Here is a 13,389-nt window from a genome sequence, read left to right as displayed (position 1 = left end):
AAGGCAGGTTTATATACTAAAATAAAATGCAATGGACTGATATATATATATATATATATATATATATATATATTTCAATTAATATCACTTCCATTTAATATCGCTCGGTGAGTAAACCCTATTGCAAATCAATTCCGTGCGCGCTAATGAAAATAACAATAAAATATATTACGGCTAAAAATTATACGTCTTTAAGAAATTTTATTCTTTGCTCTCTTAGTTATTTTCGTATGCAGAATAGCGAAATAGAAAAATCAATTAAAACGAAGCTACCAAGGGGTATCTGAAGTGATATGATTATATTGAGAAATTAACGAATAAAATTTTCTGAACAAAGAGTAATGTATGAATCTAAGAGACTTAGGATGACTAATGGGATAACAACATAGTTTTATCCATTAGACCACTCCTGTTTGGCTTGTATATTAATGACACTTGGCGGTGGTAGAGGAAAACATTCAGTTATATGCAGAAGGGGACACCACAAATACACAAGCACTGCAAGATGACTTTAACAGATTAATTCGATGGCCAAATGTTGAGTGTCAGTTTAAGGTTGCTAAATATAGAGTTATGAATTCTGGCCTAAATACGTTGCAGAGTGGGTATTATATTAATGGGAAAGTTGCTGCAAATGGTTGATGAAGCTAGAGACTCAGTGGTAACAGAACAGTGAGTAAGATGCCACACTGCAGGGTGGTTGAGATATCACATCAAATAACTGCAATGTTGAAAAGAATATTAACATGTAGGAATAAGGAAATGAAGAAACAAAGAAAAGGAATATGACCATAAATATAAATAAAACAATGATCACATCTAGAAACCAACCAAAACACATAATAAAAATAGAGAACCATCAACTGGAACAAGTCCACTCCTTTAAATACTTGGGATCATATATACAAGAAGATGGTAGACTAGATACAGAAATTAATAACAGGATAACTGAGGGAACAAAGCTATTCTATGCAATGAAAGGCCCGCTCCTAGATAAGAAAGCAGTCATCCAGAATACCAAAATGGCAATAGAGTTGCGAGTCTTGGTGTTTAACAACAGGAAACACAAATAAACTACAAACAATTGAAATGAAATACTGTATATTAGGAAAGTGGCACAAAAAACAAGAGTAGACCGAATTATGAAATCAAACTATAAGAGACAGCCTTCAAGTTGGGCTTCTGAACCAATTCATAACACAAGCCCAAATGAGGTGGTTTGGCCATCTTAATCAAATGGAAGAAGAAAGAATAGCAAAAACTGTATACCAAAGCCAGAAAATAGGAAAAAGAAACATAGGCAGATACAGGAAAGGTTGGCAAAAGGAAATTAAAGAAAAATTGGAAAAGAAGGGAATTAACTGGAAAGAAGCAAAACAACAAGCCTTGGACAGGACAGCATGGAAATCTCGGCAAAATCTCGACGCTTAAAAGCACAAGAGATCATAGACGAAGAAGAAAGAATAAGGAAGTTATTCTCCCACTTTACAAAGCCTTGATCAGATATGGGTCATCTGAGTTCCAAGGAGATAACAAAATGGGAAGCACCAGCAATGGCTAACCAAAAGCATACATGACGTGTGAAACTTGGCATATGAAGATTGATTGAGAAAGTGTAGTCCTCAAAGTTTGAGAAACAGAAGGAGATGAGATATGATAGAAATATATAAACTCATAAGCGATTCTTATAATCAAGATATAGGGGAAATTTTGGGAGTCATTTCTGGACGCTAAGGGTGTGTGTGAACTGGAAGAATGCGCGATCCAGGTTCTCATAACGTGCTGCGAATACATGAAATAAATTACGAGTGGACATTGCGAGTGCGTCTTTGGTGAATGTTTTTAAGGAGAGATATGAATATAATAGGTACCAAGGAATAGCACCTTCCAGGTCCCTCCCTCGAAGTGCCTGAATATAATAATAAAGTTTCTCAGAAGCAGTTATGAAAAAACTGCAAAAATAATTACGCTTAATTAAATAATTAATGATTGTTTATTAATGATGAATAACTAATAATGCGTGTAAATTCACCGCCATCCAAGATTTCAGATATTTTCTTGGTTAATTCCAATATTAACGAAGAAAAGCAGATGAAAATTGATTTTTTAGCGACATCTATACTTTGTTTCATCAGATGAAATCACAATTTTTTACTAATAAAAAGAATCTGTTCTTTTTATTATTCGTATTCCATCATTATATTTCCTTTGAGCTGAGCGAGTTAAAATATTTTATTATTCTTTTCCTCCTTAATAACTGAAACAACACTTTTACTCCCATCCCATTTGTTTTGTATATAAAAGATCGCTGCAGTGTGCCCTAAATTTTAATTCCTTGTTGAAATTTGCATTTAAATCAACTTATATATATATATATCTTCTCTTAATAATATACTTAAGTGGTATGGTGAAACTTTCCTGGAAGAATACAATTTTAGTCTAATTAAGTCTAACTTTGAAAAAAAAAAAAAAGGATAAAATACTTAAAATACTGTTTATTTTCCCGGTAAATACGAATTTTAAATTATATTCAAGATGTTATTCTTGTTTTCTTTTCCTCCTTATTAAATACTGATATCCTTCTTTATTCAGGGGCTAAATGAAAGCGTATTTAAGTTATCTTTTTAACTTAATAATACTTATTTCTATTATTTTATATTATGAGCTAATCTTTTTAATTTATTTTTAAATCGAATTTTCATGCATAAGGATTTGAATTATGAGCTATAATTCAAATCTGAGAATATTTATGTATAGTACGTCATTTTTATTTGATTTATTTCAAGTAGTTATCTCTAGGTGGTACAAATTAATTCAGACAATGAATCATGGATATATTTGATTTCTTTATATTGGATTCTAACCTTCGGCTAATAGCACTAAGCATGGTTATCCTCGACTCCCAGTCAGGCGTAAGGAATGACATAACTGTTCACGACACAGAAGTTCTTCAGTAAACCATATTTCTTCATGATAAATCTTGTGAACGCTATGGTGCTGTCTGCACACTCTTTAAAGAGCATAATAAATCCTTAACATCTCCCCAAATATCAGCAAGATGAGAAATGGACACGTGGGTTTCTGTGATGCAACCATATTCGTTTTTTACGTAGCTCGACAATGACCTTGTTCCAGATGACAACAGAAATCGTGACCAGTCTGAAGACGTGAAATTTATGAGAGACCACAATACTTTCTCTTCCATTTTAAGCAGTTTTTTTTTTTCCTCGAGATAAAATTTCCGCAGAACGTTAAATTAAAAACAACGATGAGACGTTGAAAACAGTATTTTCATGGTAACTTTGATTCAACTCAGCTGGCACCCATAATGTCAGCTGAGTTGAATCAAAAAATCTCTTCGATTTTTTCAAAATTTATGAAACACAGGAGAAATTAAACATCCCCAATACACAGACCGACTTAAGATTTTCTTTCTTTCTCTTCTTTCATTCCCTACACATATATTTCTCCGGGATGATCTTCCTTCTTCAATACTCCCAAAGGATTACAACTACTAACAATTTCCGTCTCCAATTCCAACAAGGTCATCCATCCATCCACAGGATACTGAATGGGTCACAAAATGGCAGACGATGGTCGTCATCAGAAATCAGAGCCGGAGCAACTAAGGCTCTAAAGACCATCCATTAGTTACGTGTATTATAAGGCAATTGCCCTCTTTTTCCAAGATGAAAAACTACAGTATTTTCCCCCACCCACCCATACGAAACCGGCTAAACTCACCCGCAGTTGAAAAGTCTTCGTGAAAGTCCCTCAAGTTCTGGATAAGATTTCGAATTCAAGTCTTTCCAACTAAGGCAAATGGCACGTCGTCCTCGCATCTACTTTACAGAGGTGCAGGCCGTGAATTGAACCTAACTCAATGTAAATAAAAATATTGTAATTATTTTATAATTATTATTATTTTGGTCGTTATTTTAAATTCTATTATTTTAGCATTTTTGCATGTTCTTTTAGAAGTAGCGATCCCATATTCGTATTCAAGCAAGGAAAACGCGTGTAGCGCTGAGTGACCAATCAGACAGCTTCTTTTAGCAACAAAAACAAACTGTGGGTTTGAATCTCACTGTGGCATGGATGGTGGGTTGCGAAGGCATAAAGATAATTTTTATCGGCCTGCATAAAACACCACTCTGCCCACTGAAGTGGCCCGAAAAGGTTCCATGTTTGGTCTCAATAAAGGATTCCCGAATTATCTAGCCTTTAAAAAGATTTTACGGTTCCGATGAGCTACGGTGCTAATATGCTGTAAATTTTCCAACTTTTGGTGATAAATTACCATAAAAAATAAGCAAAAAATCGGGACCAGCAATCAGCATTCATTAGAGTTCATCTGTGTACATACTAATCTAAGTTTCTCCCTCTTCATCGGTCACTCTATTTTGGTTAATTAAAGCAACTCTCTCCTTCATGCGTATTTCATAAAATTTAATCCGACCAATAGTTAAATCCGGTATTAAGAAATTTTTTCTCAACGTTCAACTCATTCATGTTTAAGTTTAGTTTACCATAACAAATACTTCTAAACATGAATATGTTTATATTATGAAATACTAACATCCTTACTCTTTCTTAATTTTAAAAGATCGATTTTTTGTTTCCTGCTATAGCATCGATTATTTTTAACATAAAATTTTGCAGTAATGATGTTATCCTTTCAATGGAAAGACCCGGGTTCAAATCTAGGATGTGGAGAACTGTTACAAGGGATTCCAACTGAAGGTCAATTTGATGGTCTCATGTAGCGATGGTAACATTTTCTCCTCCCAACAGTCGGATTGTCCCATCCTGCATGACAAACAAACTGGCTAGAGAATGCAAGCAACGGAACAAGACATGCAAACAGGATTATTTACACAATTATAGCATTATGTTTCTATGAAATCAAATTACTGTATAACCAACTATTATTATCAATTAGTACAAACAATATATCTAACACACCTATTACATTACATAAACTGGAAGTTGTGTTTATTACACGGCATGAACGTAAAAAAGCCTACCTTTCAAAGCTTATCATGCCATGATAAAGCTTTGAAAGGTAACTAATACTGTATTTAAAAGTTCCATGAACCTACTCTTGAAATTATTTCGGGGCCCCTGCTACATCGCTTTAAAAAATGAGAATACGGTTAACCCTTGAACAAAACGGGTTTGAACTGCGCGGGTCCACTTATACGTAGATTTTTTTTCAATAAATATATTCGAAAATTTTTTTGAGATTTGTAACAATCTGAGAAAACTCGCAGACGAACCGCGTAGCCTAGAAATATCGAAAAAGTTAGTCATGAATGCATAAAATATATGTAGATACTAGTCTATTTTATCATTTATTACCATAAAATATAGACAAATATATTATAAAAAGTTAAAATTTATCCAAACTTACGCACACAAACACTTACAAAACATACACGGCACCATTCGCAGTCGAGAGAAATGTATGCCAACGTAAAGATGCAGATGAAATAATAAATGCATAAAATTAACTGTTATTAATTAATTAATTCGCATAAAAGTATAACGATTCATTCATTAGTGTATAGGTAGCCTAGCCTATACAGGCTAGGCTACCAGTGAAGCAATCATATTACTGCTTCTTCGCTATCAATGGATGAATCGTTATACTCGGAAATAAATATGAATAATTCTTTTTTACAATATCTTTTCATTTTTGATGTTAGTGTTAGTAATACGTATAACATCATATGTACAGTGTTTTGTATCATTTAAGACAATATTGATGTAGGTACTGACAGACATACGATTCATCATGTAAACAGACAACGTAAACTTATGGTATCGATAAATACAGTACAGTACAGTACAGTACAGTACAGTAAATGTATTTTCTCTTCCTTATGATTTTCTTAATAACGTTTTCTTTTCTCTACTTACTTTATTGTAAGAAGACAGTATATAATACATATAAGATATAAAATCTGTGTTAATCGACTGTTTATGTTACGGCATTACAGCATTATTATAGTAAGGCTACCAGTTAACAGTAGGCTATTAGTACTGTAGTTAAATTTTGGGGGAGTCAAAAGTTATACGCGGATTTTCAACTGTGCAGAGGGGAGGGGGCTAATCCTCACGTTGTTCAAGGGGAAACTGTATTTTTTATAATTATGGCGAAAATTCGAAAATTTTCACTTATGTATTCCTTTAAATTCACGACTAGAATCCGGATTCAGGACCAAGACGTCGTTATCGGTCTTATATATATATATATATATATATATATATATATATTAGGATAACCAAGCAATTTTATATGCTTGGTTATTTTAGCTCCTAATCCCAAGTATGCAAACAATTAAGTTTGCGCCTGAAACAAAGTTCAAGTCTAAAGATGGTACAACACCAGGGCAACTCATTGTAAAGGTGGCTAAAGCTTTGATCACTATTCTTAGTATTTTCCCATAATGTAAAGCACATCTCACTAGAAGATGTATACTGCAATGCATTATGGGTGGGGTCACTACCCAGACCGGTTTCGACCTTTTTTGAGGTCTCCTCAGTGAGTAGCTAGACCCTAAATACCAAGGTTTTAGTAATACAAAGCCTTATCAACTTTACCTATATAAGTTGCAACAAGGTGTATTAAGTTTTAATAAAAATCTCTGGAGGAGATATTGATGGGAATAAATTTTTAACTTGGGTATATTGTATATTAGGATAACCAAGCAATTTTATATGCTTGGTTATTTTAGCTCCTAATCCCAAGTATGCAAACAATTAAGTTTGCACCTGAAACAAAGTTCAAGTCTAAAGATGGTACAACACCAGGGCAATATATATATATATATATTTTATGCTACATCCACATAAAATTTACAGTATCGCGGGGCGTATGGGTCTCATGAGTACGTTCAATATTAGAAATGCATTATAAAAATGCAAATAATAATAATAATAATAATAATAAATAAAATAATTTATAATTATAATTACAAATGTAACTCGAACTGCTCGTTATAGCTTACAATTATTCAAGTATACAGTATAGTACAATATCCTTAGTGGCGGAGACGCCACTAAGGATATTGTAAGGATTAAGGATAAGGATACACTCTACGCAAAGGACACTACGCCTTTGCGTAGAGTGTCCTTTCTGATACGGTGTGAGACGACACCCCATCCATTAGAAGCCTGAAGCAGCTTGAAAAAGTCCCATGTTTGGTCTCTACAGGAGGGTTTCTGAACTATGTAAAAAATAAATTAAAAATACAAAAATACGTATAAAAATTGATGAAAAAATATCCTTAGCCCACCCACGGTACAAAATGTATACAGGTTTGCTAATAATCTTTAGTGGGTGGAAGCAACATAAAAAAAAAATAATAATAAATAAATAAATATGGAACTTTACCCCAAGTTTCTTCAAGCCTCCAATAAAAATGGTGTCTCACAGCAAGAGACAAAACAAATTTACATTTAGCACGTAATGACTTGTATAAACATCCATGCTACAATGGGAGTTAACCCACAGTTTGTTGGGTGTGTTTGGGGGGGGGGGGGATAGAATATAGTTACACTATCCACCAATCCAAATATTTTGAATATACATTTGACATTATGTGTTTAAATATGCTTATTATATATAGCAATACCGCCTTATATTTTTACATATACCTATAGCATATAAGTATACAAAGCATTGTCAAAAGAAGATGGACCAATAATTTCTGTAGTGTATTCAACACATATCAAGTGAAGAACATAATAATAATAATAAAGTGAAATTATCAACCTTTTATAGCACAAAACGTTTATAATAACTATGGTACCTTACAATTACTTCTTTATTTCACACAAAACAAAATACATGACAAAAAAAAAATGCATGCATACCATGAGAGAGCACACTTTCCCTTTCTCGCGAAATCTCACAGACAGGGCAATAAATGCGGGGCTTTATCCTTTTGCCGTTGTTTCCCCCGAGGTTCATTTACCCGTCAGACCTCAAGCGTTCCACGTGCGGGAAGGCTCACGTGCCAAAACTGTCTTATTAGTTGAGAAGTTGATTATAAAAAATGATAAAAGAAAGTCGTTAGACAACATCGGTCATGTGACCAAATCATGTTAATCTGTAGGTGCTTCGGGGTTATGGAGTGACTTGTGGATCCAAGCAGACGTATTTTCGTATTACGAAATTCCGTATAACTTTCACATTATAATTTGGATTTGCAATAAATACAGATTATTTTAGGTAAGAAACCAAGCTACGGTTTTGATTATAAACTGCCGCTACAAAGAAAATACAATAAAATGAAATATGATCACAAATGATAACAAAAAGCGCACCTTTTACTGAACCCCATTAACAGATTATTTTACTCTATCATCTCAACAGTATAATATTAAAGTTGGTATTTCTGTTATTAAGAACGCCCTCTGCGATAAAGCAGAGAATGTTAATTAAACTGAAAATTATAACAAGATTATTCATATCCTGTCTCTTTACTTTTTAATTACTTTCTTATCAGGAACATTTATTTATTATTATTTTTTTATTTATTTATTTACTTTCTTATCGAACCTGAAACGTTATATTTTTAAGTACTAAAAATTAAGTGCACTGTGTGCAAGATATTAAATATATCTTTTCTGTTATTAGGCACGCCACCTATGATCAAATACTGGTTGCTGACCAAGAGTAAAAACGTATAATTAGATATGTATTTTTGACTGATTTCACTTGAAATTTTTGCTTGAATAATTTCCTTGAAACGTAAATATTTGAAAATTTTCAAATATTTAAGTTTCAAGTGAAATTTTTCTCTATATCGAATTCTAGCCATTGATCTGCAAATACGCGATAGGTGCTTGAAATTAGATGGACTTTAAAACTAAACATTTTTTGTAAGTGTAGCGATGATCAATGAATGGATGGTGTGAAGTAGGACAGTTTGGATGCTATGATACCGTACGCATCAATTTGGCTTGCTGCCAGATAAACTGACATGTGTCGCCCAGCTGTCATAACTAACAAGTTGGAGGTAGCGAGAGATACAGTAAGATTTGCCTAGTAAAAAAAGATATGTAAGTTTGTTCTTACGCGCGCGTGTGTATGTAAGAGAGGAAGAGATTGCTTATCAACTGAATTCGAACCATATCTTCCAGCTCACTTTTATTTTCGTTCGTTTTTTCCCTTAGCTGTGAAAATGATGATATCTTCAAAAAGGATTTCCTTGAACTAATTTGCATTCATATTAACTGACACACTTGTTAAAAAAAAGTATATATTAATTATACTGTTACCTTTTCGATATATTGATTTTACATTTAGCAACTGGAACGCATGATAAGTTCAAGTACACAATCACCAAAGAAATAAAGAACGACTGCTGGGTCTAACTAGAGCAATGGATTGATGCTCTGGACCAAACTTTTTTTTGGGAAAAAAATAAAGTGTGTGTAACTTGTACTAAATTGGTTGCAAGCCTATCATTTGACGGCGCATGGGCGATTGCTGACCAAAAGATCCTTCAGAGTTAGTGGCGCACCCAGAGGAGGCCCCAAGGGGACCCTGGTCCCCCAAAGAAAAAGGGAAAAAAATAGAAAATTTTCCAAAAATCTTTTCCTAATTAAAATTTACTTTTTTTTTTAAATTTATGTTATGTCGTGTCTTCTATTTCTATACTACTTATGAATTAGCAATCATTGCAGATGCTCAGTCATAGGTCGTATGCGATGAGTAGTGTGTATTTTCAGATCGTCTACTCAACTCGGTTTCCCCCTCCCCCCAAGATTAAATCCTGAATGTGCTACTGTTCAGAGTGATGGCATTTTTCTTAGTGATTACTGCACAGATATAGGAGTGTAATTCAAACAAAACAAATTGTTTTTATTTGTGTTAGTTATTATTCATCTTGCATGTTGTCTATCTTCCCACCACTGCTAGAAAGACAGCATGCAATATGAATGTCACTTGACTTTTTCGGTTATAAGTATGCACAGTAATTGACCAAGTTTGTAGATAGAATCGCATATATCTGAAAGTGAAAGAGCTTGCTGCAACCACATTGGCACACGTTTAAGAAACTAATATTTATTGAGTAGAAAGAGAGAATATTAAACTTCTGTTTGTTTGTTTTTTTAATAGTCCTTGAGATGATGCGAATCGCATCTATCGCACAGAGATATAATAGTTGAATGCTATTTGCTTCATTGCTTTTGTAAAATTGCGCTTTTTCTTTGTCTAAAAACTAATTTCAAGTTCACTTAATTCATTCGATATCAAAGTAAAATTTTCGATTCGTTAATTCCAAATAGATGCTCATGGTTAGTGTTATCCTGGTGGTGTCAACCCCCACCCACGCTTTTTCTTTGCAGATCCTCAAGTGTTAAGATAAAGGTCAACTTACCGAGATGGAGGGTGAGGTTCACTTTGCTGGGATACTGGACGCCCTCGTACATGGTTTCGCTTTGCCACCAAGTCTGGTTGTCGTTGTTGTTAAAATCCGTCAGATAGTCGGGGGGATGGGCGAGTTGGGGAACTGAAGAATCGCACACCTCACACGACTTCTTGGCTCCGGTCGCACCGGTCTGTAGACAGTACTCGGTCGGGCCTCGCATTCCGCATGTGTTGGTGGCCTCGACGTGCACGTTGAAAGCGGCATTTACAAACTCCGGGATGCACCTTTGGGGTCGACCGCGGTCATCGTAACATCGACTTTGGGAGTCTTGACCCCCAGTGAAGTCCTGAGCTCGGACACGGGAGCATATCAACAAGAGACCGTACAAAACGAACCTACCGCAGATGCACGACAGCAACAGAGTCCGTACACGACTTCTCTCCGCCATTACACTCTCGTTCTCGCGCGTCGACAGCCGCCCGTCCAAACCGAGAGCGTTATCGGTGGAAAGGGTCAACAGGTTTATGCTCTCGCACGTTCCCGACCAAACTCCACGAAAGAAAGCGCGCAAGGAAACTTGGGAAGTGTGTGGGGAAATGATTGGACGGCAGGCGAATTCCCCGGCGGGTTCCCTGTGACCCCTGCGGCTTGGTCACGACCAATTTTAGTTGGCGACGGGGGTGGAGCGGAAGTGGGCCGGAGAAAGTGACACTTTGCCTTATGTACTGATCCTCTCGTTGGGCAGAGCGGACGTCATCGCTACAGATGGAGGAAAAGCAAGACTTCCTGGGCTGCCGTAATGAGCAAGTCACTGACACAGTTCGCAGCACCACACCACTCCAAGGGGGGAAGTTCAAACGTCTTAAATGGTGAGCCTCTCAGAAATGTTTACACAGCACCCGGAACGCCAGTAGTTACGTCTGCTATGTAGAAGGGCAACGATTTTTAGGGGTGTTTTCTAAAACATAGCAAATAAAGAGTCTTAAAATATTTACAGCACTCCTTTTTTCAATATTATTATCGATAAGCATTAATTAAAACAAAAGCGAAATTCTAACTCTTGTTCTAATTTGATCTCAGATAAAAATTTAATTACTAAATTTCTTTATTTAAGGCCTGTACTTTTTTACGGCATTAAATATTTTTTTTAAAAAAATTCCTACATTTTTGATATATATATATATATATATACAAAATTGCATAAAAAAAGAAACGATGTTTAATACAAATAGCACTTTGTTAATGGTGCCACACTGAAACCCGCATGATATCAGAAAAGTTTTATGATTATTTGAAGTGTTAATAAGAATTAAACGCTTTGGTATCTCTAGCATTTAGCAGACAATAAAACAGTGTAAAATCGCACTTTCTTCAAAGTAAGTTATCAAAACATCTAACATTAAAATCTCAGCACTGATTACTTTTAAAATAATTTTACACTAAATGAATAATATGCACGCATATATCACTTAATATCTTGTGAAAATTTATGGATAATTATATATAATAAATAAATAATACGCGCTAATAAATAAATAAGCGTTGGCTGAAAGCTCGCCTTTTTTCAATAGGGTCAAAGAAGAGGAAGGACCGCTTTTTTTTTTTTTTTTTTTACTATTCCAAACTTCAAATAAACTTAAAAACTTTAATGCACTTTATATAAGTAAAGTGGATATTAAATCCAGCATTATTTCAAAGCTGAATCTAGAAACTGTGAAAGTTTCGTAAGGTAAGTTGACCAGAGAGCTTACGGAAGTGTTTCTCAACGTTGGCGTATGCCCCACAGGGGGTCAATTTGAATATTTTGGGGGACAATTAGAAAATGATGTTGCAATATACAAAGTGTAATATAAAATTTATATATTTATATTATACTTTTTCAGAACTTGGCTGACTATTATATTGTTTTTTTTTTTTATTCTACACACACACACACACACACACACACACACACACACACACACACACACACACACACACACACAGGGGCGAATGCTGGTTTTGAAATTCACGCTTGCTCTTGTTATCATTCAGGGAGTGAGAGGTGTAATTGAAGTCTGATTAGCGGATTAATGAATTAATGACCATTTAAAACTATATATTTAGAAATTTATGTACATTTAATCATACAAATACAACATTTATTTCACAAATGATATTCTATCTTTTTCAATTTAGCTATTTGAATACAAATTCTACCCTACTATTCTTCTTTATGAACTGGTCAATAACATTGTCATAAAAAGTTGGTTGTAACTTAATTTTCCCAAGCAAACCATTGCTTGGGTGCGAACCATTTCGATAGAAGATATTTTATGAAAAATTGCAGGTTGTAGGTGTTTGGGAATACTTCATGAGGACAGTTGTTCCAGAGGACAGAGGTGGATGAAATAAAAGAGGACGAATAGAAAAAGGTTCAGTATGTTTGCAGATGCACAGTAAAGGGGTGCTGGGTAGCTGCCGCTCTTGTATAATAGGTGTAATAGGTGCAACAGACAGAAAGTGCAGGAATAATGGTTGCCAGTTCAGTGCAGCAATAACCATATCTTGTAACCTCTGAACAGTTAAGGATTTTTTTCTTTGATGCCGAGGAGGCTGTTGATGTGATTTGTTTATGCCAGACAAGACTGGAGGTAAACGTTAGTCCAAGCAAAGAGATCTGATCTTGTCTGGTGATTTTTGTATTACTAAGGGTAAGAGTAGATAGCTAGGATCTCTTTTGCGCGAGAAAAGGCAAGCAAGACTGTTTTTCTGGCATTGAACATAATGTTGGCCTCTCCTCATTGGAGAATAGTATATAGATCAATGTTTAAGGCACTAGATGTAGATGATCTTGTAGCCTGGAATGTCAGAGTACTGTATGGTTTTTCAAATGAGCAGGAGGAGTGGAGCGAACAATCGCCTGCAAAGCTGTGAATAGGATTCATGATTATTGCGAGGTCATTTATGTACAGGTGAAAGAGAGTAGGTGATAGGACCGAGCCTTCAGGAACTCCAACAT

The 13,389-nt window shown here is 34.9% G+C and overlaps 1 protein-coding gene across 1 annotated transcript in view; it reads right to left on the bottom strand.

The window, feature by feature from the left end:
• The window catches only part of LanB2 (laminin subunit gamma-1), a 403,913-nt gene extending 392,964 nt beyond the window's left edge, over positions 1–10,949 (bottom strand). The window contains exon 1 of the mRNA XM_090405827.1: positions 10,398–10,949. Coding sequence (XP_090261953.1) covers positions 10,398–10,836 — 439 coding nt within the window. The 5' untranslated portion in view covers positions 10,837–10,949. The remainder of the gene's footprint in view (positions 1–10,397) is intronic.
• Between the last annotated feature and the right edge of the window lie 2,440 nt (positions 10,950–13,389).

This window comes from Typopeltis vanoorti, chromosome 15 (genome assembly GCF_054136105.1).
Source record: "Typopeltis vanoorti isolate ZY-2024b chromosome 15, IOZ_Tvanoo_1.0, whole genome shotgun sequence".
Classification (NCBI taxonomy): domain Eukaryota; kingdom Metazoa; phylum Arthropoda; class Arachnida; order Uropygi; family Thelyphonidae; genus Typopeltis; species Typopeltis vanoorti.
This window is presented reverse-complemented; position numbering and strand designations above follow the sequence as displayed.